The following is a 26674-nucleotide window of genomic DNA, read 5'->3' on the forward strand; positions in this document are numbered from 1 at the left end:
GATACTTGGAAATTGAGCCACAAAGCTTCCTTTGGCATATGGGCAGTGGCGCAGCTGTCTCTGTGTGTCATTGAGAAAAGCGAATGCTGTTTGAGCGGCGGCTGGGGACGGAGCTGCACTCGTGGCAGCTGGAGCGTGGGAGCTTTGCTCAAGCACGGGAGGCTCCAGCTGCCAGCGAGGGGTGCTTGCGGAGTGGGAGCTTCAGTCAGGGCTTACCCCAAGTGATTACGTGGGCTGGGGAACAGGGAGTGAGCCGTGGGGCTGCAGGACTACAACATGGTGGGGGCGAGTTGAGGGTGGCAGCGATGGGCTGGGTGGGTGAGTCAGCTGGCAGAGACTAGGGGAAGGCCACGCGCATCACGGTAGGCTGTGGAAAACTTCTTACATGTAGCATAGTTTTCATGGCACATGCCACAGGCCAGAAAACGAGGTGGAAGATGTACAGTGTGATTAGCCCAGTACTTTAAAAGAATGTATGTTCAACGGCTTGCATTTTGGGGGTGTTTGCATCTTGACTAACAGTCTCTGTGCTTCACTGCAACTTAATTTAAAGTAATCTCCTGAAAACAGGTTAACAGCATAAACAATGCCAGGTAATTTTATTACAAAATAACTTTCTTTTAATGTCTTAGTCATACCTTAACACACCACAGCATGCCGTACCATCAGATATATCACAGATTTTAGTCTCACAGCATGACATTGACTCCTTTCTAGCACTCGTGGTTAGCATCTCTTATTTGAAGTATCAGAACTGCTGCTTATACCTTAAAAGTTAGAAATAAAATACTGTCCACCAGAAAGGCACCTCTTGTTGCGAAACACTCTCTATTAGTTTTAGTTAGCTAGGTAGAGCAAGTGCCATTTGTGAAAAGAGTAATGGAGTCCTTTTTTACCCATAGATAGCCTCTGGGGAAATCCCTTAGTCATGCATTAGGTGAGAAGCAGAGTATTTCAAAAACAATGTGAGGGATTTAGAAATAGAATAGAGGTAATAAAGTATTAAGTTAGAGAAATGGAGGGTATGGAAGGGTTTAATCATTCATTTATTTGTTGCAAGATATTAAACATACTTGTGCTCAGTCCTTGTCCGTCCAGACCCATAAATGGAAGGCACATTTTATACGAGAGCTTATAGCATGTTAACGCTGCCACTTACTGTCTGTACTTAATTTTAAAAACTTTTGCCTTTGCATATAGGGTCCATAACCCTTTTCTCAGACAAGGTTATTATTGTTTAACTTTTTGTATTTGTACACAGTCTGTTTTATTATGGAACAGTATAAATATCTGCTGTATAAAACATACAAACCCACTAATATTTTTCAGAATGTATGGCATGAGTTAAAGATCTTAAACATGTGCTTCTGTACTGGACACAGCCTCTAGTTCTCTCTATTGTCCCAAACATTGTGTTTTAATTTGAAACCTTCATTGGTTGAAAGTTTGCCAAATGTGTAATTCACCACTGATCTAACATTAAGAGCAGGTCTAAACATGCACAGTAATACGAAGGTTGCCAGCCCTTTGCTTGTATCTGTGGATACCAAAAACAGCAGAACCAGTTCAGAATACTAGAACAACAGAATGCAGAACAAAATCTTGTTGTGCAAGTTTTAAAACTTTTATCTGTGTAACCTTTGTAAGGATTGTACTGGGGTTTTTTGTGCTTTGTAATTAAGCAGCTCAAATCCTCATGTTCCACTCTGTCTCACTGTCTTACTTTCTGCAGTATATATAGTAGTGATGATGATGAAGAAGATGTTGAGATGTATGATCACGATTATGATGGTCTGCTCCCTAAGACTGGAAAACGTCACTTAGGAAAAACCAGGTGGACCCGCGAAGAGGTAAATCTAAGTTCATTCTTCTCCTGCTTGTAAAAAGATAGAGAGCATGGATGACATTCTTCTACGACTTGCTTCATGTTCTTCACCATGTTGCTTATCTGCAAACTAACTTCAGTGACAGTCCCATGTGTATCAATGAGGACAGCTTTTTTGACCCATTAGCTACATTCAGTCTTTTGTTGAACTTTGAGAATTGTTCTTACATTTTAAATAAAATGTGTAAATACAGTTTTTTTATTTCCACTAAACTCTGTGTTGCAGGTTTGTGGTATGTGGGTCTCTGTGTAATCCTTCTTGGAGAAAGAGGTTCAGAGTCACCTGTAGCAATGCTTGATTGTTACTACTTGGCTCTTTTTGTTTGAAAACGGTTGCTATGAGAGAACTGATGTGAGTTCAGTGTCCCACAGCAGCAAACAACTGTGGCAGAAACTGCTGCAGTCCTTCTGTGCAATTTGAAATTTGCACATTAATTGCACCATTATGGTTCCAAGTGAACATAAATTAAAAGCTGTAGGAAAGAAATGCAGCAGTATCAAAATTGAGCATTCAAGATGTGTTTTGCTTTTGAAGGTCAGAATATGTTTTAGTCATGATACCCTTGAGCTGACTTCTGGGAAAATTGTGGTATTAAACTCCTTTACCAGTTGGATATCCTTTGGCTGTTTAACTGGTTTGAGTTTATTGTGAAATACATTAATGGAGTTCTTGAGTTATGTTTTGACTTCTCCTCTCTAACAATGTATATTGATATATAAATAGTGGCAGGTCACCTCTTGCAAGCCTTATTTTTCCTTTCTTTTTTTAAAAATCATAATCTGCTCTTACAAAGGTGGACATGATTGTAATGTGGCCTTGGAGGAAGGAATGGCCATTTTCCTGTCACATGAACTGGGAGCATACTGGGAGACGCTAACTGGGGAAGGAGAGGCTTATTTTCCTCCTCTTATCTCTTGGGGCATTTCTCATTTGTTTTACACTATCTCAATCTTTCCCAGTACATGAGATTGGTTTCTTTTGTCTTTAGGGTCTACCTTTCTGGCCTTATCATTAAAAATACTGGGCCAAATTTCTTGCTATTGCAAGTGTGCCAAATTCCCTCACAGAGAACAGGAGCAAAAGGGAGCCATTAATTTTATCGTGCATTCATTGTACATGGGTAGGTCATGAGCAAATTATGGGGACTCCCATTACTTGCAAGACATATAAAGCTTAAGGCTATGATTTTCAGAGGTATCCAGATATCTAGGTGCCTGAGTGTTACTGAATTTAATTGTTATTCTGATGCCTGACATCTGAACATCCATGCCCTCTTCTAAGTCCAATCCAAGAGTAACAGTTACAGTGCTTTGAGCAGTAAAATGGGAATGTGTAGTGTGAGTCAAAGAATAGCACAGAAGAAGTCAGTCTTTCTCCTGCAGCACAGTGAAGAACTGTGCAAAATCCACCGGAGTAGAAAAATCTCCTGTTTTAGGCAATTGAAAGTATGACAAGTGTACAGACCACCCTCTGGTACACTCAGAAAGCAGAAGTGGATGCATAAAAAGCTAGAAAGACAAATTTTTAAAAAATTATTTCTTTTGCATTATAAGAGATTTCAGTATTAATTATGTCTGGTCTTTTTTAATGATTCAGGATGAGAAATTGAAGAAGCTTGTGGAGCAGAATGGCACAGAAGACTGGAAAGTCATTGCTAATTTCCTTCCTGTAAGTGGATATTAGTTTCTGCTTCCAGGCCTAGTGACAACTCTTTATCAGAGGTTTCCCTCATAAAGGGGAAGGGGAGTGGTTGCCTTATAGTTACATTTTTGCGGGAGCCACAAATGGAGACCTTAACATTTAATTAGGTTACTGTAGAAACCCTTACAATTTTTTTCCTTTTCACTTCTCAGAAAGGGTTGGAGAATAATTGAACAAGCAAAAATGGGGGGTGGTGGGGTCTTGCACAGTAGATGGTCAATGTGACACTGAAACAAAATGTCTCAGCACAGTGAAAAAAATTGCTTTGGTGAATTGTAAGTGTGGGTTTGAAGATAATTGCTTTGTGAACATTTTGGCTGTTGCTGAAACTGTATGTGAAAGCATGCCAACTATTGTGCAGATGAGGAAGATTAAGTTTGTGTAGTTTGGGTGATACAGTCCTCACTGCAGAAGCGATGGAAGTCTATCTTTTCAGTGAGAAAATTGATAGTTGAGCACCTTTTTCTCAGACTTACTGTATCACTCTGTGTTTTTTGGTAGTTATAGTTAGCAGTGAAATAGGTCGGGAACAAGTGTACCTAAATAAGAGCTTTCTCTACATTCATGTTGTCTAAAGAATTATCTACTTTGCGTATTTTACATTTTGCTAGAATCGGACAGATGTGCAGTGCCAGCACCGATGGCAGAAGGTACTAAACCCAGAACTTATTAAAGGTCCGTGGACTAAAGAGGAGGATCAAAGGGTAATCAGTTTTCCTTTCTGTCTGATTAATGCCTTACTAGCAGATTTCATGTATTGGGGCAAAACTCCTGGAAGCTTTGGTGGTCTCAACACTAATGTGACCAGAGGCAGACTGTATTTGTTTAGTGCTTTCTAAGTTTGCTATGCAAATAAATTAATGTTGCTTTACAGCACTGTAATGTAGAATTGCAGTCTAGAAATGCCTTAACTATTACCAGATTTTTCCTTTTGAGTAAAAGTAGGAATGGGAAGTGGGGACCCTTAATTGTCTGTTAGTTTTACTGTAGTAGTTTTGAGAAATGTTGTTGAAAATACTGCTCCACCACAGAAAAAAAAATTCATTGATTCATTATGCATCATTAAATACAGGCAGTTTTTATGTCCTTCTTTGAAGGTAATAGAGCTCGTGCAGAAATACGGTCCAAAGCGCTGGTCTGTCATTGCTAAGCATTTGAAGGGAAGGATTGGAAAACAGTGCAGGGAGAGGTGGCACAACCATTTGAACCCAGAAGTGAAGAAAACCTCCTGGACAGAAGAGGAAGATAGAATTATTTACCAGGCACACAAGAGGCTGGGAAACAGATGGGCAGAGATTGCAAAGTTGCTGCCTGGACGGTAATGACATATGCCTTTAGCTCTTAAATAGGAAAAAAGGAAAAAGCTGCAGGTCTGAGCAGTCTGTTTCGGTCTCCTCAGGCTGCACTTTGTAAATCGAAAAATTTTGGAATCAAAACCTGGGAAGCCAGTGACACTGATGTGCGTTTTTCTCAGTGGGGAACTGCGCTGTTTGGTCAGTACATGGAACAGTACACTATTTTTACATTCTTTTAATGTTTGTCATAGGTAAAAAGACCCTGTAACTAGAGCAAGACCATAACAACTTCCTAAATGTCCATGTAGTCTTATTTCTGCCTATGGTGACTTCAAATTTAAAGGTTCATATCTAAAGGATTAGGCTCTGCAAGGGGAACATAATTTGCATTCAGTAAAGGGTACGCCTTCAACATGAAATCCAGTCTCTTTATTCAAAGTGATTTAAGAGAAGGCTGCTTCAACTTTTGTAATTGCTCCTGAATCATCTAGATGATTTCGACCTGTTAAAAATCGATGTATGAATTAGGAGAAACTGACTTCCACAAACTCTGGTCCTTGAAATATTTGTCTTGTTGAAAGCCTATACACAGCTTGCATATAATTTCAAAGATTTAGTGTCTTATTCACTGTGATTAAAAGTGACTTAAAGTGTAGGCAAGGAAATAATGTAAATAATGTAAGCAAGAAAGAGGTTTCCCTTCTTACTTTTATTCCTGCTATTTGGTAAAACATCTTCAAGATCTAAATATAATGCCTAAGGTCATGATAGCCTTTTAAGCGGGTATTCGCTAGGCTGCTTTCACCTTCTAGAAGAAAACAAGATAGGAATTAGCCCTTGGAAATATTTTTGTAGCTTCCACACAACACAGATACTGCTTTCAATGATACTGTGTGGTGGTGATGTTTTTCAAATAGAGGAGATGTTTCTGAGCATACTCTTAAAATCTCACAGACTTGGTAAGTTTGCTTTTTCTGACTCATATATGTGAGAATTTGAATCTCAGTTTTTCTGCATCTAAGAAAAATCCGAACAGCTTTGTTTACCAAATTTTTATGTACAGCGTGGTATTGTCATTGTCTAGGTGGAGTGCTGGAAAGTTGCTTGGAAGTTAGTCTTTTCACAGCTGTTCTTCACAGCCTTTCTTTCCAGCAGTGAGATACCATAAGACTCCACTGAAATATTAACACCCAGAAGGATGATGTTGGCATCCTTTAGGTTAGCCTCAAAGGGGTGTTAGCATTTACTGTCACCTCATCTCATGGGAATGAGGCAAAGCTGAATTTCTTACGGTTTGAGGATGTAAGGCATAGAGATTGCTTTTAAAAAGTACATAAACAACCTTAACCTGCATTTATTTTTCCACTAACTTTTGTACTGAGCATCTTTCCCCAGAAGTTGAGAGTAGAATTTGTAATGGCAGGGGAAGGAGGAAGGTTAGAGAAGAGCTCTGGGTTTAAATAGAGATGCCAACAGCAGTTCCCTGCCTATTGACCTGTCTGAAATGAAAATGCTCATTTTTGAAACTCCTCAAATGTATGTATTTGTGTTGCAGAACTGATAATGCTATCAAGAACCACTGGAATTCCACTATGCGCCGAAAGGTTGAGCAGGAAGGCTACCTGCAGGAATCCTCCAAAGCCTGTCACTCCTCAGCAGCTGCTGGCTTTCAGAAGAGCAACCACTTGATGGCCTTTGCTCACAACCCGTCGCCATCTGCCCAGCTGCCAGTAACTGGCCAGCCCCCGCTGAGCAGTGACTACCCCTACTACCACATCTCTGAGCCACAAAACGTGAGTGCCGAAGATGTGCTGGGGGTGGTTGTTTGGCTTTGTTGAATAGGGGGGTGCAATTTAGCCATACCTGGTTTTGAGGAGCATGAAGGGTGTTCTCCCAGTCTTGGGGGACTTCTAGTGTTTGATGTCAGATGAGGACTTCTTTGACTTTTACTTCAGTCAGTGATGAAAAAATGTACATTTCAAACTGATGGGATTCAGGGATTGGAATCGGGTACAGCGGTTTTAATGCCTTGTAAGCAGTTAACGTATTTCTTAGTGTGGTGAATATCAAATTTCTTGCAAATCAGTTGAATCTGGCTAGTTCTGTGTTCTGTCAAAATCTCCCACGTTCCCTTCAGTAATATTCTGTTTGTGGGTTGCCTGTTGGAACCAAGTAAACAAGTATTGTTTTTAATCAGATTCCTTTTCTATTAATGATTAATAATGAAACGGGCTCCTGCTTCAGACAGTTATGTTGTAGTTTTAGATGATAATAAATTGCATCTTTTGCTTTTTTCACTTCAGTTTAGAAAATCCCTACAAATATGTCTATAAATTATTCATCTTTTCTCATTCAAGAAGGGTAAATATTTCATATATGAATGTTCTTTCTTCCTCTATAATGCTCACTCTCATATTCCTGAAAAACTGTTTACTTTTCTTGTAAACATTGTTAGGTTTTTTGCTATCATCTCCATAGATTGTAAATATTAAGTACCTAAACCTTAATGTTTAGTATGTTTAACATGTTTAGTATGTATGTTTAACACAAATTCACAATGCAAGCAGATAATATGATAGAAATAATAACTTTTAATGTCTTTTGCTTTTTGGCCTAGGTTCCTGGTCAGATCCCATATCCAGTAGCACTGCATGTAAATATCGTCAATGTTCCTCAGCCAGCTGCTGCAGCTATCCAGGTAGATAACTTGAACCTCATTTCAAGAGTTAATTTCTTGAATATTTGTTAAATCTAAATGCAGATATCGTACATTAAGGAAACATTCTAATGTATTAAGTGTGGTGAAAAGAGAAAATGGGGAAGGTGGGGGTGTTCTAACATGGCAAATAATTGCTCCTTCTGAAGTGGATTTAAAGCACAGTAGTTGACATCTGGTGTGATAGCTTTCACTTTCTCCATTTCAAATGTCTATATTGAAATTCAGCAGGGACTTTGATAGTGGAAAGCACAATTGACATTTGTTTCATCTTTGAGTCTAATTTGGCTGTTATAACCACAGGTCGGCAAGCCATAAGCATTTTAGTTGCTACATCCTATCAGACCTTTATCTTTTCTTTTCCCTTAACTCTTAATTTCAGAGACACTATAATGATGAAGACCCTGAGAAAGAAAAACGAATAAAGGAATTAGAGTTGCTACTAATGTCGACTGAGAATGAACTGAAAGGGCAGCAGGCATTACCAGTAAGATTGTCACCGTGTGCTTGGATGGAGGGATAGCAGCTTTACCCCAGTGCTTGTCTTTTTAACTTTTTACTCCCCCTCTGCCTTCAGTACTAATCAAGGCTCTATATTTCAGTTTTAAAAGGATGAAACATAGCACACATATAATCTACATTTACTTCATAAATTCTTCTATTAAAAACAAACAAACAAACAATTTGCAGGTATTTTACTTTACAAAGTGGGAGCAGGACTGGGGTCTGTAACATGATGTAATATTGGAAGCGCGATGATTGTACAAAAATTAAAAATCCTACAGATCTTTAATCAATGAGATCTGCATTTCTTAAAGTGTGCAATGGTTCATGTGATGAAAATGTAGTGCCTGTGCATTAGATTTTTCTTCTCTGTTGTATTCTTTCCTTCAGCTGTGTTTTTTACACTTTGTAAGCTTCAGACTTGGTGCATGTTTGACAGTCTGTTTTACTTCTCCAAATAATGTTAGATTCTTCATAACTGCATGTGTGGAGCAAGTGCTGGCTATTACTGAATTCTCACACTTCGTTGTATATGCCATTGGATGTTAATGTGTGAAAACCCTTACGTAATTACTTAACACCATCACCAAAGCAAAGAAGCCCAAAATCATTCTTGAAGTTAGGTGATAGCCAGCAGATTCTTTTTTTGTTTCTGGGTAATATTGAAATTAATAGTAAAACAACTGCATGCGTGATACATTAGTTTGGCTACTTTTTAACTTTAGTTAATGTTTTGCAATTTCTTCTGTTGCATGATCACACTGGAAAGAAACTTCTGTTAATTTGTTCTTCTGCTTTCCTAACCACATTGATTTGACAGCCTCTTCATTGCATTGGTGTAAGCTGTAGCATTAGACAGGGATAGCAGAAGACAAGGAGATAAGCAGCCAAAAGCAACTCTAACTCTTAAACCCTTTAGCCTTCTACAGGGTTGAGCGCTCAGTAGGGAAATCCTGCCGTTTCTTGCTTCTGACAGAAAACGACTTGCAGACACTTTTTGAGCTCTTGGTGGAACACAAATTGAGTTGATAATGTGTTACTAATGATAAATGCCTATAATCCTGGAAGTGAATTATGAGGTAACTTTGGGATAACAAATACAATGCCAATATTACTTAGAACAAGGTCTTGCACTGATGAAAGGAAACATCTTGACAAATGTTTCATAGGCATAAGCTTTTAGATGATGATGCAACTATTATCTTTCTTCCAGTGGCATCTGACACCTTGTGCAATTTCATTGCTAAGTTCCTTCTGCCTTTCCCCCCTCCCTTTTCTTTTTTTTTTCCTTCTTCCTTTAGACACAGAACCACACATCAAACTACACTGGCTGGCACAGCACCACAATTGCTGACAGTACCAGGACCAGTGGTGACAGTGCACCTGTTTCCTGTTTGGGGGAACATCACCACTGTACTCCATCTCCACCGGTCGATCACGGTTGCTTACCTGAGGAAAGTGCATCCCCTGCACGGTGCATGATTGTTCACCAGAGCAACATCCTGGATAATGTTAAGAATCTCTTAGAATTTGCAGAAACACTCCAGTTAATAGACTCCGTAAGTAGACTTGCCACCTCAGGTGGATTTGTGCATGGTCAAAGAGTAAGGGGAGAGGAACTGGGACTGTCCTAAATGTGCTTGTTGTTTTTCTCTGAGTAATTTCTAGTTGCTCCAGGATCTGAAGCTTAGCTTCTGACATAACAAAATGTAGCTGCTCGTAAATGAAGCCCTCGAGCATGGATGCGTATGCTTTTTGTGGGTGTCTCCCTTTCCTGCTACGTCTTGGTGTGGGAACATGACTTTTGGCAAGCTGTACAGTAGGAGCTTGAAACGATCTCTCAACGTTAAGTCTCCTTAAAATAAAATCAGAGACACTGAAAAAGATTTTAAAAAAGGAAATGATACTTGTATATATTTGAAGTGATACATGCCATATATATGGCTGCTCCTGTATTTGCATCATTTTCTAGAAGTTTTTTTTTGTAGCTTCAGTAGCTGGTTCTCAAAGTTTAAGGAGCTTGCCCTGGCAAATCTCAGGGACTGTAAGCACATATTGAACTGCCAAGTATCTGACTGACATCGACACAGGCCTTTTCTTGTTGTGGTCTCTGTGATGATACATGTACTGAAGTAGCACATTGAAATATGTTTGTTGGTGGCAACATCCATCAGCAGCAGAAGTGTCTGCTTCATGCAGCATCACATCCCTTTCAGCGCATTCAGAGCAGGCTTACAGGTTAGGAGTTTTGGTTTAGAGCACACATGTTTTGCTAGCGAAAGGCACATCTTCATACCAAGCAGAAAATGCTGGGCAAACAGATAGTAAGGGCATAGTGTGACTCATTCTTTAGGGACTCAGTTGCCAGCAACACTACTAGAATGTTAGACAGTTTGATGTGATCAAGGTATGTATTGAAAGCACAGTGTTCACAGTGTTACTACTCACATAAACGTGGTCAGGCTGAACTGAACTGGGAACTACTTGTTGTTGGTTACAGGCATATCCTAGCGCTGTATTTTCATGAGGTGGCACTATACACTGTTTTATACCTCTGTGCCTCCCACGTTGTTTCAGAATCCTTCATCATGGGGTGATCTCAGCAGTTTTGAATTCTTTGAAGACACAAAAACTTTGGCTAGCAGAGCTCCCTCAGGCAAAGTTGCACAGCTTCAGCAAAGAGGGGCCAGTGCTTGTAGACCTCAAGAATACCCCATCACAGATTTGAGCAAAGGCATGTCAAGTCAGGGCTCTCTGCGCTCACCAAAGACCTTATCTGCCTCACAGGGCAGTGCGGCTCCGTGGGTCCTTCTTCGCAAAAGGAGAGGGCACTCCAGCCCCTTAGCCAGTGGCCACGGTAGCACCTTGGTCCTAGCTGACGTCAGCAGCTCAACTCCTACTAAGCGCTCCCCTGTCAAAAGCCTGCCCTTCTCTCCCTCGCAGGTAGATCAAGACTTCTGCACAGATGTTACTAAATTCTCAAAGTCACCCCAGTCTTAACAATTTAGAAACTAATCCTTTGGAACAAATGACTAATTACCGTTGTGCTTGTTGATTTTCACTCTGTGTTTGAATCTTCTCACTGCTCTTAGACTTCACCACTGAGTTTAGTTAATCAGCAAGCTAACTGTTGATTCTCTTCTTTTAAATTCATCTGTGGGGCTTGGGTTTTTGTGTTTTGTTTTTTTTCATTTTGGGATAATTTCTGTAGGGGAATGAGGTTCCTTGCTTTGCTCTTGCTGCTAACTCTAACTACTAGAGTTTAACATTTCTGACCATTTGTAATACTTTCCATCTCTGTCCACTTACAGTATGATTCATTGACCTAGAAAACCCCAAACTGCATTTAAATAGCATTCAGGTTGTGAGACAAACTGACAACAACCAGAAAATTCAAATCACACTTGCCATCCTCAGCCCAGGCCACGTGGGTTGGAGTGGAATAGGAATGAGGAGGAAAATGGCCTGTTAAAATGACCTGGCATGCACTTCCAAATTCCTGATAATGGTTGCTTTGTTTCACAGCTGTAGCACTATTTAAAAGTGTTTTGGATTTTTTGTTTGTCTATTTGTGTTGGTTTACCTTGGTTTTGCTTTAGTCTTTGAAGTCAAAGAAACACTATTTCATAAAGGATAGTAAAAGATTTCATGTAATGATCTCCCACTTATTTCCCGTTACCTGTTAATCCCATGTCATTTATCCAGTGAAAGCTGGATTTTCTTAGACGCCACATTTTTATAAAGTAGCAAGTTGAGTCCAGAAGGTAATACATTGAATTCTTGTCAGAGTAAAGGATACCACTATGCTCACAGATTTGTAGATGCTGGAAATAGAAACTATTTTAGGTTACTAGGCAGAAACATGCAAGGGCAATTTTATCCAAACAAATACTGCTACCTCCTTTTCAGTCAGCTATTTCTATTCCAAAACACTCCACGCCCCCATCACAGGTGGCAGTTCTCATTTTATGCTGTGAAAACGAAGCACTTTGTTTTGAGAGAGATGATGGGAAATTTATTTTCCTGTCATAAACACTTCATTTACTGCCTTAAAAGCCCCTAGATTCCCTGTGTAAATCTTTGTGGAATTTAACCCTGTTTCCTGTGGCTTTGTTACTGAAACATCCATTTACTCATTTTCACCCAGTTCTTACTTGGGCACACTGCTCTTAATTAAAATTTATTTGGAGAAAATCCAAATCAGGCTTTTAAGATTTGGCTCTTAGAGTGGTAGAAAGTGTTTCTCATTGGAACCAAGTGTCACTGTCTTTAGAACTTCCCTCTCTAGAATTGCTTGGTTTGGCTTCCTAAGTGATCCAGCCAAACTGTTGAGTATTTTTTCACAATGCAGTTAGGTATCCCACATACACCTACTTGCATCATAGGGTTAGGACAGTGGCTCATGTCAATCAGAAGAAAATAATTTCTTTTTCTTTTGTTCAACAATGTCATCCTAACAAGTCAACCATTTAATCTGGATATTACTATTAATTTTTTCTTTCCAACCTGCAGTTCTTAAACACCTCATCCAATCACGAAAACTTGAACCTGGACAACCCTGCACTTACTTCCACACCAGTATGTGGCCATAAGATGGCAGGTACCACCCCGTTCCACAGGGACCAAACTTTCAAAGCTCAGAAGGAAAACCATATGTAAGTCTGTTGTCTTGTTGGACTCATGAGGGTTCATTTCTTCAGGTTTGCATATAACTATAGTGCTGGGTCAGTGTATGCTTCAGTCTGAAAGAGGTTTAGACCAGATATAAGGAAAAAATTTTTTACTGAGAGAGTGGTGAGGCACTGAAACAGGTTGCCCAGAGAAGTTGTGGCTGCCCCATCCCTGGATGTTTTCTAGGCCAGGATGGATGAAGCCCAGGGCAACCTGATCTAGTGGAAGGGGTCCCTACCTGTGGCAGGGAGTTTGAAACTAGATGATAAGGGTTGGACTTGATCTCAGAGGTCTTTTCCAAACTGGTTGATTCTGTGATTCTATGATATTTAAGATCCCTTCCAACCTAAACCATTCTATGATTCTATGCTTCTTGCAGAGTTGTTTGCTAACACATTCAGATTTTTCTTAGTTTGGAGTAAAACTTTCACTTCATGACTGTGGAGGTAAGTTATTAATACAGAACAGTCATACATATAGGCTCACCAGTTTTTAAAATAAAGCCATTACACCTTATCACAGTAAAAAAAATGTTCTGCCAGAAAAGCAAAATGGATTATAGGCTTGCAGGGAAATATTTTCCCAATTCTTACAGCAGCTACTGCCTGTATGCACATATATCTGTAAAGAGGTAGCATTTCCAAGTGTCTTCCTTTAAAGTTCCTCTCCCTCTTTTTAAAGTTTCAGAACTCCAGCAATCAAGAGGTCGATATTAGAAAGCTCTCCAAGAACACCCACTCCATTCAAAAACGCACTTGCAGCTCAGGAAATCAAATACGGTCCTTTGAAGATGCTGGTAAGCAGGAAACAATGATAAAAGTTGCTTTGATATTAGTGCAGAGGGATGTTCTGGGACTTGGATATAATGTTTCTTCTCTTCCTTTCAGCCTCAAACTCCGACTCATCTTGTAGAAGATCTGCAGGATGTTATCAAGCAGGAGTCGGAGGAATCTGCAATAGTGGCTGGGCTACATGAAAGTGGACCCCCTTTGCTGAAGAAAATCAAACAAGAGGTAAATCTCAAACTTACCTTAGGCAATTTAATTCAGAACACTTTCTGAGAAACTTATACGAATACCTTTTCTGTTAAATGGCTGTGTCTGTTTTTCTTTCATGTGAGCCCCAAGATCTTAGTGTCGGTTCCATATAGTATACTAGGCATGCCTAATTCATCTCCCATTGATTTCCATAGAAGTCTTTCTGCTGTTTTCAGCAGGGGTTTGCTTGGGCTGTTCTAATGCAGTTTTCGTTTGAAACTTAAAAAGAAAAGAAAAATTAGATAGGAATTTGGATTGAATCTTTCAAATATTGGTGAAAAATATAGAAGAACCCTATGGGGACCAAGCTCCATGGAGTGCCTTAGAAACCTGAACATTTGAGGACATTGAATTATATTACTTTGTCACTGAAGTTCTAAAAATACATATATTCTCAATCCTTTCTAGGGGATTAAACTCCTGAATACTGACAGAGCACTGAGTGCAAGTATTCAAAGTTTTATTAGATGGCGATTTTTTTGAGAACCTTGAATTTTTTTTCTTCTATAAAGACCAAGGGTGCTGTAAAAGATGTTATTGTAAACAGGCATTAGACACAGCTGTGAAGAATATTTGTTCAATTTATTAAGCAACTGACAGAAATCTGGTCACTTAAGTACTGGTTGTTATCATGCCTTTCCTGCTTTCAGGTGGAGTCTCCAACAGATAAAGCTGGAAATTTTTTTTGCTCAAATCACTGGGAAGGAGAAAACTTGAACACTCAGCTCTTTACACCTGGGTCTGCTATGGAAGATGTGCCAGTAAGTTTTCACACCATCAAATAATTTTTTTTGTTTTACACCCCTGTTCAATTCTTACATGCAAGAGAGAAAATATTTTGTCTGACCTTCTTCACAAGTAGGCATTATTCATTATTTCTGTATCATTTTCCTGTACTAAGCATAAAAGGTGAAATCCCACTCTTGATTAGATCACTGTAATGCCTGTAAAAGGTAGCAGAAGTTGCAGCCATTTTGCAGCCCACAGACTTTGGGAAGAGCCTGCACTAGGAGGACGCCTGCACTTGTGTATAGAAATGACTAGATCATGGAGTTAAAAACTGGTAAAAGAAAGAAAGAGTCTCTCCTGGTTTGTGTACAAAGGAGACCTTGCATGTGAGTGGTTTCCTTTGCTTTGCCAGGACTCTTGGGACTATTCGATGTTACTGTTATTCTTCCATTTGGGAGTTTCACTGGATGGAAAACCTTTGCATGTGGCAATGCTCCTGCAAAGCCAAGTCCCAGGGAGCCCAGGCTGAGATCTGCTCCCCATCTGTGATTACCCAGTATGACAACTTCTGTAGTCAGGCTGAGTTGGCTTTTAATTCATTTGAATTCAGGTTGTTCCTGTGAGTTGCTGAAAACCATTTTTTTTTTTCTTTTCCTGCTCAGAATCTTCTTACCAGCTCCATTTTAAAGATGCCTGTGTCTGAAGAGGATGGTAGTTTTCACAAAACAGTTGCAGTACCTAGAAACAGGCCACTAGCTAGTCCTCTGCAGGTAACTATTCTTTGATAAAAATATCCCTTGTATATAAATATATATATATATATACATCTATATATATATTGTTTTCTCACAGACTGATTTTAAGTTTTGAGTATGGAAGAATGAGATGTTCAGATGAATGTGGCTGAGGATATCGCTTTACCTGTGGAGTATGAGGACACAGTGGCTTCAGCTGTGCCAGGAAGCTGAATGGGACATAGTGCCACGTGTGGGGTGTTGTAACTCAGCTGGGTGCAGTGTTAAATTGGTAGGACTAAGAATTAATGTCAGCCAGAGGCTTTTTTATGGACTTTTTGTAGGCAGCACTGCTGTTTTGGAAAGCAGGGGAGTTGAGTGGTATGGTGGTGTGGTGGTGACCAGAACTTGTCACTGGCCTAGGGGTGAGAGGAGAAGACTCTAGCATTGCCTGACACAGGTATGGCCAGTTTTGCCCATCCAGGCCAGCACTAGGATGGCATTTCCCTGAGTGTTGGCTGAGGCTGGTCCAGAAATGCAATTGTAACAAGTGGTCTGAAGGGGTCTTTAACCCTTACAGCCAGCTGTATCTATGTTTTTGCCAAGTGTTAACAAACATATACATTTGCTATACTTTAAAATATAGCTGTTACATAGGGCCTGATCTGAAGCCCACTAAAGTTATTAGCAGCCAGTTTGTCAGCTCTTGTGGACTTTAGATGGGCCCCACAGCAAGTCATTCAGAAAACGAAACACAATGTAGATGGTAATCAATTATCCTTCCACCACAACCCATATTTTTGAGGTAGATGAATGTGATTTTGTAGCCCTTCTCCACACAGGAGAATTAAAGGAAAGTGTGTCATTACCCAGGGTGAGTCACTGTCAGAAAGGAAATTGTAACTCCGTAGTTCCTGACTTTCAGACAGATAGTCCACATGGCTAATCCTTTCTTTCCTCCCTCTTTCCAGAATTTATATTAGGGTTTACTTACAGTAGGAAGGAATGAACAAAGGCTGGTTTTGATTAAGCATTTCTAACCAGGCATTAAAAAGGGAGATAATAAAATTTTACATGTCCCTGTTTGGCACAGTTTGCCATGGAGTAGGCTTGTATTTTCGCCGCAGATTCATTTGATGAAAAACAGCTTTGGAGAGCTGGGACTATGTTTCCCCTCAGCACGGGGGTGTCTGTAGGGCCCAAAGACTCATACTCCCTATTGCTTATCTTCTCTTTTCTCATGAACTTGTTTTTTTTGCTACCCCGTGGTAGGTGACTGAGAGAAGGATTTTTAGATCCACTGCCCCTGGTCTAGGACAGGTATATAGGGACTGAATTCAGACCACCTCATGGCAAAGAAGCCTAGGGCTCCAGCTTTGCAGGGGGTTGCTGAAGTTCCCTGGACATCTGGCTCAGCTCTGTTGCCTTGCCAGCATGCCAACACCTCTCTGTGACCTGTGACCCTAGCCAAACTCCAGGCTCCTCCGTAGGTTTAGGGCAACGTTTTCAGGTAGCTAAACAACGTATTCTGTGTGTTGTCCTGTTAGCGGTAGTTGCCTGCACTCTGACTGTAATAAAAAAGAAGCATCTGAGGTGCCTGTAAAATAGGATCCTTTGATCTTTGGTATAAGAGTGTTATATTTCCTGCTATCTAAAAATAATTTCTTTATAAGCTGCTGTAAATGAAAGGGCTTGTTTAACCTTCTGTCCTCACTCATGCTGATTTTGTTCAGGAAGTTTACACGAGTCAATTTGTGGATCATTCTGGATTCAATTCTTCAGTCCTTTCTCAGGAAAAGCATGTTAAAAGTCAGGTATTCTCATTGTTCGAATAAAGAGGATTTTTTTCTTAAGTAGGAACTGAATTAAAAAGGACTTCCCAGCTCATCTCAGAGTTTAAAGCATGTTGAACTGAAAGAAAAAGTAGTTGTAAAAAGCCCCAAAATTAATAGTTAGTAGGCAGTTTCTTGTTGTACTAGTATGAAAGTAAAATTGTTCTCTCTGCTGATTAAACTTTAAACTTTAAACTTTTCAGCTGAAATATAATCTTAAGTGAAGGCTAGGGGTTTCTGTGATGGTGGCAGAGACCGCTTTTTCAGAATGAAATACGGGCTTTTTATAACAATGCAGTATTGTCTGCCGATGGCTGCGCTCTCTGATTTGGATTTGATGTCATGGTCAAAAGTAATGGTAAGGCTGCTTGGCTTCATTTCAGAGGGGAGAAGTTTGGCCCCATGAAGCTCAGAAAAGATGTGTAGTTTAGCTCTTTTTCACACCAAAAACTGCTGCTGCTCTGTCCCTATTTCTTCTCCTCTTCTACCCCAGTGTAAATGGACTTGTATGATGAGGACATAGAGTGTCCAAAGGGTGCAAAGCAATGGGGAAGGTTGGCGTTTATGCTTGTTGATCAGTTGCATTTTGTACCTGACCAGTTTGTAAGCATGTTTCGTTCTACACTATCTACACTTCCTAGTTTCTAATTTGGTATATTGCCTCATACATGAACACATGCATGGACACACATGTGAACACTGGACTAAATCCATTGATTCCATGCAAATAGACATGAAACACGAGGGAAATCATCTGGGTGAAATTTGATTTTGTCTGCATGTGTTGACATTGCTGCTGTTAATATTTTGGACCTGATCCAACTGTTCTTAGGCAAATTCTCATTGTCTTCAGTCCAAGTGAGAATTATAGCACTCTCTGCACCTTGGAATCTGTGCATGAAGAGGGAAGAAAGAAAGAAAGAGAGCACTTAATTTTTGTTAATATGCTTGGTTCTTAAAACTCCCTTTTAAATTTGAATTTACATAAGAGGGAGGCAATATACTTACCAGCCCACAGTATTTTTCATTGCTTTAATAATTTGCACTTCATTTACATAAAGATATTTGGCTAGCAATAAACTGATCAAAATGCTTGATTACTTATGGTTTTGCTGTTAAATTCCAAAGAAGGCAAGAGTAACAAATGTTCAAACAGATCTCTAAGGATATTTTTTACTGCATTTTGGATACAACTGATCATATGCAATTTAGTAATTAATAGCTGATGACCGTATCAGATAGCACAATATGATTCATGATCACTTAGGAGGAACAGCATGTTGCATAATTTGGCATGTGAGGTCAGGTAGCTGCATATCACAGCACTGGGAATATGGTGGTGTCAATGTTGTACTAGAGCAATGGGAGAAGAAGGCCCCTTAGACTCAAGAAGAGTTTGGGCTTGATCCCCATTCAATCCCGTGGTTAAGTCTCTCTATGACATTGGATGTAAAGGTAGTTGTGTGTAAGACCTTTCTGGTAAGGTGTGAAGGTTCAGCCAGTTTTTTTGTCCTACACGACAAATCTCGTGTTTGTTCATTAAGTATTATCTTGCTGGCTGGAACAGGTCGTGTCTCACCCAAACCCACATGTTGCCTTGGGGTGGACTTACAGTCCATTGCACAGATCCCAAATACTTCTGCTTTATATTGGTGGAGTTAGTTAAAACCTGTATTTTTGCACCCTATATTTTTGCCACTTACATGGCAGGGAGATTCTGGCCTTACAAGCAACTTTTCCAAGGGTTAAGATTTTGGGATAACCTACTCCAATATGAGCATGTGCTTGAATAGTGCCTCGTAAGAGGTTACATAAAAAAAAGCTTTGTTTCTGGCCCTTCCTATGTTAAAGTTAGATTTTATTTCACATTATGTTCTGTAACAGTAGCGGTACATAATACAAACTATCCTAACATAGACATTGTAACAGATAGAAAAGTAGGCTAAATCACAGACCTTCCACCTAACCCTGCAGGCTATCAAAAGACACCATGAAATGGAACCTTTTAAGAAAATAGCACTGCTTTGATATCTTCTTCCCCCAGTAACAAAGGAAACAACACAAGGTAGAAACCCTGCAAGCTAAAGAGAACGTTCTTCAACCCCTAGCTCCTGTCACTTTCCATTTTTTAACCACAGACTGACACATTTCAGCTCGAATTTCCTGACTTTCAGCGGTTTATGTAACCATTTTCTTTAAAGAGTAAGTTTAAAGGATTTTAAAACAGTTACTTGGTTAACCTTTTTTCAAGAGTGTAAGCTGTCATGAAGCTTAATTTTCTCAATTTAAAAGGTGAAATGTTATTTCATTTGCAGCTGGTTGTAAGATAAAATGTCCAGGGAGGCAGCATGGTCTCATGCAGTAGCAGGCTTTCTCTTGTTTTCCTCCATAGCTTTTCTGGGGCAAGAAGATCCTGAAATCTCATACTCTTCTTTGTTTAATCAAGGGAGAGGAGGAAGCATGTTGTGTTTGAGATTTGCACAGCAAGGGAAGGTAGCCCTGTGGGTTTCCCTCACTTGTGTTGCCCCTTCTCTCACCAGTGACTGATGTGCACACGAAAGAGCTGTGCTTGGCACAGCTGAGGGAGCAAGAGGAGCTTTGCAGTTACAGGTCAGTCATTGCATGTTTTCCGTCCAGGGCAGCAGAATTTGAGTTGCAAACAGATCAGATAGAGCTGCCCTAAGCTGGTGGTGGTCTCTCAGAAAGAACAAAAGCGACAACTTAACTATTACCCATTTGCAGCAATGTATTCTGATCTGTGAAAAAAAAAAAAATTACTTAAGGACAAAATTGGAAAGGAACTGAATATCCTAGTGTGAATTGCAGATGCTTAGCCCGCTTCCATATCGCATCCATTAATCTTACTTGGAAAGCTCACACATCTCGAGCAGGAATTTTGTCTGAGCAAGGCTTTGGGGTTAAGCTCTTAAAAGTGCCATCAAATAGCTTTTTCTAGCTCTGGTATCATGCTTATAAAAGTTGAAAAGTTGGACCATTGTCTTTTCTCACATTTAGCAAGCTGTATTTCTGAGCAACTGGGAAAGCCCCAGAGTTTAGGAGAAGTCTGTCCCATGCTCGAGGGGAGAACTAGCAACATGAGCAGAAATTGGAGTAGAATTCATTTATGGTCACTTGAGTTTTTCATTAGTCTTTACTGTCTGGTATTGATAAGTAAACGGGCTGCTCTTGGTGCTGCATCCTTACAGAACAGAAAGCCATGTTATTCTACATGATATTCATTGTATTCTGCTAAGAAATTGTTTTGTTTAGGACACTGTTTTACTGTTTCAGAAGGAGTACCGCATTTCTGTTCCAAGCCCTCTTTTCAGTCAGTGGCATGTTCTGCAAACTATCCATACCATGCAATCTAAGGGAAAACTGGCAAGAAATCCAGCTTTTTGCAGCAGAAAAACATGATAAGAGACCTTCAAGTAGTCTGAGCCTTCTAAATATTTTAAAAGTATTAGCTTTTTTTTTTCATAAATGCCAGCACAGCTTGGCTAAATTAATGGGAATGTGTGTAAAACCACTAACTTTGCTGGAGTTGCTGAAGATACTTGCCAGCATAGTGGAGATTTAAAATCTGTTTTCTAGCACAGTTCTTTGGCCAAGGATTTTTACTGCACTTTCATCAATTTGGGAGCTCAGCACTGCAGGACTGCAGCAATGTTTGGTTTTGGCATCAGTTCCTAACACACAAGGTGTCGTAACACTGGAGCTTTCTTAAGCTCTAGAGACAGCACATGAAAAGGCAGTCCCAGCTACGAGTGCAGTAGGACAAGTTCTGTTAGAAGAGCACCTTTCCACAGTCTTTTTTTCCCTTACTCTGGTCTTGTTTTCTTTAGATGGTCCAAGTTTTTATTTAAAGTGCTTTAACTGGATGTCCCAGTTACAACTTTGACAGTTTGTTTACAGTTCACATCTGCCTGAGGGCAGTCGAAAGCATATTACAGGATAAGTAAGGTAGTTTTACTGCCAGGAGAAGGATGTGCTGGTAGGATTATTGAAGTTTAAAAAAAAAGGAGGAGAGTGGGAAAAAAAAAAGGCCAGGGAGAATGACATAGCTGGAATTGTACTATGGGTCTGTAATTTTATCCTATGGAAATTTGTAGTCGTATGCCTTCTTCTTCCCCCCAACTCCCTGATTTAACGTAAGAAGAGAAACTGCTGTTGGTGGAAGAGAAAAATACAGCTGGAAGTACTGACTGAAAAGGCTTAAACTCTTTTAATTGACAGCAGAACTATAACTAGTCTGCCACTCTTCAAGGCAATTCAAAAATTATGTATATGGGAAGAATTTACTATGGAAATCCCTTTCACTCCCCAGTGGCTGGGAATTTAGGTGCCAAAACAAACACCTCACTCTTAAATGACTGAATTTAAGTAGGGTGAAATACACTGAGTCAATGAACACATGTCCATCGATTCTAGTGGGTTTTGGGTCAGGCCTTTTGGCTTCTCATTACAAAGCTCTTGTGTTTCCACCCATTGATTTGCAGACTTAAACCTTTAAATGTGATGAGGAGGATGCAATGAGCTTTCTGCAAAAGGAGTGTTCTGACAGGGGTTTCTGTGCTGTTTTCCTGCATGCCTCTAGCTTTCTACCTGAGTCTCTTTTGCATCTCTTTTGATGCATTTGAGGAGCACTGCTTTCTCCGGGGCGCTGCTACTGTCTTGTATCAGCCCTGTCAGTACTTGCTGTGAACCTGGCATGGAAGGAGGCATTGTAGCATCCCTTTTTATCCTTTTTACTAAGAGATCCCGTAGCTGTGTGTGACCAGGCCCAGGAAGGTGCTTTGCCTGGGCCGTGGGACCCAGCATTCCCTGCCAAGGAGGGAAGGAAATCTTCTTGCGTCAGAATGACTTTCACACGTGCCTCTGGCACTGCACTGCAGGGCTGGCAAGGCAAAGGCATTGTGCTCTGTTTTGTGTTGGCTGCCAAGAGTCAAGACTTCAGACAGAAAATGTTTATTAAAAATACCCACTGTAAATGTTTTCTGAGTTCCCCAGGGTAGAACTGAAAAATGTCTTAGTAAAAATGCTACATCAGAAAACATTACTTTTGGTCAAATTCTGCTTTCTTCACTAGAGCAAAGCTCTCACCGCCATCACTGAGGTGCAAAGTTAGTCTCTTTTTATAAGTTTGTCACAGGAGGAAAAAAAATAGTGTAATTTTCTGGGAAAATTAGTACATGGGTCAAAACTGTATGAGGATATTCTCCCATCAGCAAAACTAAAGTTGTTTGAAGCAGGCTCAAGTAAGGGGTTGAGCTGGTCCTCCTTGCTGTGTCTACCACCGAGTGCTCCCCAGGGTGGCCAAGCCCGGTGGGAGGGCAGAGGGTTACTGCCTGCCTGAGCAGCTTCTGCCACACTGACATCAGGTTAAATGAAGACCAGGCTTTCAGTGGAATGAGTGACATGTAGCAGCCTGCTGAGATGTTGGAGATACCAGGATACAGATTTATTATTTTTTTTTCTACTAGGCACATGGCTGCTAATACAAAGAACTCAGTGTAGATACTAACGATTAAGCCTAATTTATGAAATAGGGACACTCCTTGCCTGAAGTTACTTTATTTTTAAAAAATTGACATACTGTGACAAATGGACTTTTCCTTACATGTTTTCAGTTATTTAAGGGACTGCTGATCTCTCATTTCTAGACCAGTGCATTGAAGCTGTGGGGGATCATAGGGAAATACCTGTCAGACACGTATTTGTGTTGAAATGATGGATATTCTGGAACTACCAACTACTTTTGAGGTGTACAGAACAAATTCAACTTCTAAGTAAAACCAATGGCGTTGTACCAGGCATTAATTTGGTCCCTGATACAAATACCTCTGAAAGAGTAGGGGAAAATATGCACAGGTACCTGAGTCCCACTGAGGATCAATAGGAGCTTGTAGGTTCCCAGCTTGTGTAGGTGCCTTTGAAAAAGTTACCTTGGAAGCTGTTTAACCAAAACATAAAAGAAGCTGTGGCATGTCGCATGCATGTCTGCGGCATTCAGAAAGTATGTCACACCTGCTTTCTGGCTGTGGCATGTGCCTTAGGCTGAGCCATAGCACAAGGTATACAGCCAGCCCATATTGAACTGCTCTAGAAAAGAGGTGTATGGCATGTTTGTTCACTTCGCAGATGCAGCTTTCCCATAAAAAGCTGCAGAAACTTGATTTGAGGCCTGACCTGGTTCTCCTTCAGATAAGGAACTCCCACAGAAGCTCAGCAGGAGTTTAGCTTGCAAAGTGGCATCAGGAGCAGAGACAATATTTGGTACCTCTCTATAGAGAAGAGAAAGCCATGTCTAGGGAAGCCCAGCAGAAGTTTACAGAGGACTAACGCACTCTCCCTCATCTTGGCCATTCTGCTTTGTTATTCACTGGTTTGGTCCCTTTTTAGACTGCAGCCTTTCGAGGCAGGGAACCTCGGTCCCTGTGTTTGTACCAGTGCCCTGATTAGGGCACGTTATGTGAAATTATCTATATTTCATGTTGCCCAGCCTTTTACTATCCGTATGTCTCAGATAACACAGTTTACAGTCAGGAGAGCGTTCTCTAAACACTTAGGCCAGAAAATAATTTAAGGATCCTCTTGCAAAGTTAGCAACTAGCAGCATAAAGTGCCATGGGCACACCAGGACAGTTCTGCTCTTAGCAGATGGTTTTCAGTCCAGCGTCCTAGATGTTGGGAAGGCATTGGCCATGTCGTTGAGCAACATAGTTATTGAACTGCAAAGATGATCCTTTTTGAAAGCAATGGAAAACAGAGAAGGGCTTCTCCTGACTTGTCTTTTATTGGTGAATCTTGAGCATACACCTTCTCAATATTCAGCAGTACTGGGATCCCTTGTGGGCAGGCAGCTTTCTGTTAAGCACAATTGTGTGCATTTTTGGCATGCAGAGTACTCTTGCAGCAAACTCTATGTGATAGTAGAGTTGTTATTCAGGGCTTAGGGAATATCTCAATGTGGAAAAGCAAACACAATGGGTAAGTGAAGGAGTTCAATAGGAAAAAAAAGAAGTTTGTGTATACTGGTAAATTCCAGGAGCTTTGAAATTTCATTACTGTTTATAGCTCAAGGCAATGAGAAAGGTCTCACATGTGTAGTGAGTAAATAAATACAGTGCACACAGCCCTCTGCAGATATGTTTATCTCACTTTGACATTATACTAAATGGTGTCTGTAACCTCCATAAATACCACAAGAAGTGAAATGGCTTACATGATAATTAAAATGCTGTTTCTGCTGAGAGTCGAGCCCCCCTCCCCTTCTCCTTTTCTGGAGAAGCGGAGCTAATGGGCACGTGCCAATCACTGTGCACAGGTGAAAGCAGCCTCGAGCGCGGGATTTTTCGTTGGCTGTGGTCAGGACGTCAAGGTTGTTGGGTTCATTTAGGGAACTTGCGGACAGCACAGCTGTATTTCTACAATAGAGGTTCAGCAGGAATTTGTGCATGGTCACAGCACTGAACATAACTGTGGCCTTTAGCCTGGCTGTATTCTGTTGACTGTAAAGTCCACTCGCCAAGTGTATTCTCTTTTAGACCTTTCATGTAAAGGAAGGATTAAAGGCAAGGCTATAGATATGGCCTCGTAGAAAAGACATTGTCTGAGAGAGTAGCAGGGAGGTTTTGATCCTGGCTCTTGTGTTGTGCCCCTGTGCAGGTCATCTGGTCTGCCTACCCCTGTGGTCTCTAACCAAGGAGCAGGGGTGATATTTTTTTGCTTGTTGTGTTGAGATTTCAGTTTCTCTGGAGATGGGACAACATCCTTCTGCATGTTCATGCAACAGTTAATTAGAAGCGGGCCCAGCTTTGGCTGGGGCTATGGATAAATCACATGGCGCGCAACTCAAATCTCTCTGTTTTCTAATTCAGCATCTGAACAACGCCTGGGAGTCAGCATCCTGTGGGAAAATCGAAGATCAGATGACTCTGACAGATCAGGCACGCAAGTACATGGCCACCTTCCCCACTCGGACTCTAGTGATGTGAAAGGGTTGACGAATAGAGAAGCATTATGGTTTTGAGAACACTTCACCTCTGCTGGGAAATTCCTGTTCCTCTGCATGAAAACTTTCATGAATGGGAGAAGAGCCGATCTTTGTTGTGGTACAACAGTTGGGAGCAGCACAAAGTGCATTTACTCACTCAGCATATATATTCTTGTTGGATTTCACCCAACTTAAGAGTTTTTTTTTTAATGATACTTGCCTAAATTATTAGGTATTGAGTTTGAATCAGTAATTAATGATCTTAAGTGCAGACTTATAATAAAGACAATTTTTCTTGTACTTTTTGAGATCAAGCAGACTTAATACACCAGTATTGTTATTTCAGTGATGTGCTAGCCAAGGGGTGGGGTTTTGTTTCTTTTTTTATTTTTCTTTAATAATAAAAGAGCAGGTACTCAAACAGATATATTTTAAATCCCTGAAGAAAATGCATTGGTGTGAAATACCGAAGTGAAAAGCATTACTATAAACGCTTGTCTGTGCAAAAGGGGAAAACTGATTAAGATCGTGAATACTCAGATATCCATGCCTCTTGAAATACTCTTTTCTGTTTTGGTTCTAGACCAATATACATTGTGTGTTTCTGTTGGGGGGGTGGGTAATTAGCTTGCTTTAAAAAATATTACTGTATGAAACATAGATTTATGAGAAAAAATATATTTTTATTCAGTAATTTAATTTTGTAAATGCCAAATGAATACTGTGTTTTGCTGCTACAGACCATAGCGTGTAGAAATGCTGCTAGTGTAAAAGGAGCAGTAGAGCTTTATGGAAAGAAAACAAATGTTGATGTTAGCTAATTGACTATGCACTAGCATTCCAGACCTTTTTGTTTTAATTTTTTTTACATCATCATTTATATTTTTTCCCCTTTTTTTATAAGCAATATTTTTGAACACTGTTCCTGGGAGATTTTTTCTTTGTCTGGATGTGTTGTTTTGTTTCTCATTGGTTTGTAACAGCATGCATTGCACCTTCATATGTTTGGGAGAACACTGTCTTGTTCATGTTGTCTCTTTTGTTCCATGTCTAGCTAGTTGTTCCCTTACTTGGGTCTTGTGTACTGAATCAGGTTCTTAGAAATTCATGGTTCTTTGTGCTGCCCTATCAACTCTTTATTGATATGGCAAAACACTGATTTGATTTTATTTTTTTATTGTTTTGGTTTTTTTATAACAGCCTTTGCATTTGCTGCCTTAATAGCACTTGGTGCAGCTTCATCTGCACTAATTTTTTATACAACAATGTACTGCCTTGTAGATAAATAAAGTGTGTTCTTTTTTACTTAAACCGTATCGTCTCCTAATCTCGTTTGTCTTTAGTGTTTTGGTGGTGGATTTAAAGGCAACAGTCAAACCAAGAAGGTTTTTCCCAGTGCACTCAGATAAGTAGGGAATAGGGTTTTGCAAACCATAGCCTCAAAATCCTCAGTTCTCATTGATTGCTAAGGAAGTGGAAGGAACACTGCACAAAACAGTGAGTACTGAGCATGTTGTGGTCTCAAGGCACGTTTTTAGTGACACCAAAGTCCAGGTCAGCTTCAGTCAGTGGG

General features: G+C 40.2%; 1 protein-coding gene across 1 annotated transcript; it reads left to right on the top strand.

The window, feature by feature from the left end:
- The first annotated feature begins 83 nt into the window (after window positions 1-83).
- MYB (MYB proto-oncogene, transcription factor) lies at window positions 84-26412 on the top strand. Its single transcript, XM_017829656.1, has 15 exons — window positions 84-318; window positions 1648-1850; window positions 3483-3554; window positions 4199-4291; window positions 4685-4905; window positions 6438-6675; window positions 7500-7580; window positions 7981-8085; window positions 9404-9661; window positions 12615-12757; window positions 13455-13569; window positions 13661-13786; window positions 14461-14571; window positions 15202-15309; window positions 24986-26412. Exons 1-15 carry the CDS (start codon window positions 84-86, stop codon window positions 25100-25102), a joined length of 2226 nt encoding a protein of 741 aa, XP_017685145.1. The 3' UTR covers window positions 25103-26412.
- Window positions 26413-26674: the final 262 nt, after the last annotated feature.

The sequence above is a fragment of the Lepidothrix coronata genome, unplaced genomic scaffold, assembly GCF_001604755.1.
Source record: "Lepidothrix coronata isolate B3197 unplaced genomic scaffold, Lepidothrix_coronata-1.0 Scaffold167, whole genome shotgun sequence".
Taxonomy (NCBI): domain Eukaryota; kingdom Metazoa; phylum Chordata; class Aves; order Passeriformes; family Pipridae; genus Lepidothrix; species Lepidothrix coronata.

Bases quoted from the DNA above. Each gene is read 5' to 3' on its own strand.
- MYB (XM_017829656.1), top strand. From the start codon at position 84: ATGCTGTTTGAGCGGCGGCTGGGGACGGAGCTGCACTCGTGGCAGCTG. The intron at 3,555-4,198 runs GTAAGTGGATAT...ACATTTTGCTAG, and splicing joins TCATTGCTAATTTCCTTCCT to AATCGGACAGATGTGCAGTG. The intron at 15,310-24,985 runs GTAACTATTCTT...TTTCTAATTCAG, and splicing joins CACTAGCTAGTCCTCTGCAG to CATCTGAACAACGCCTGGGA.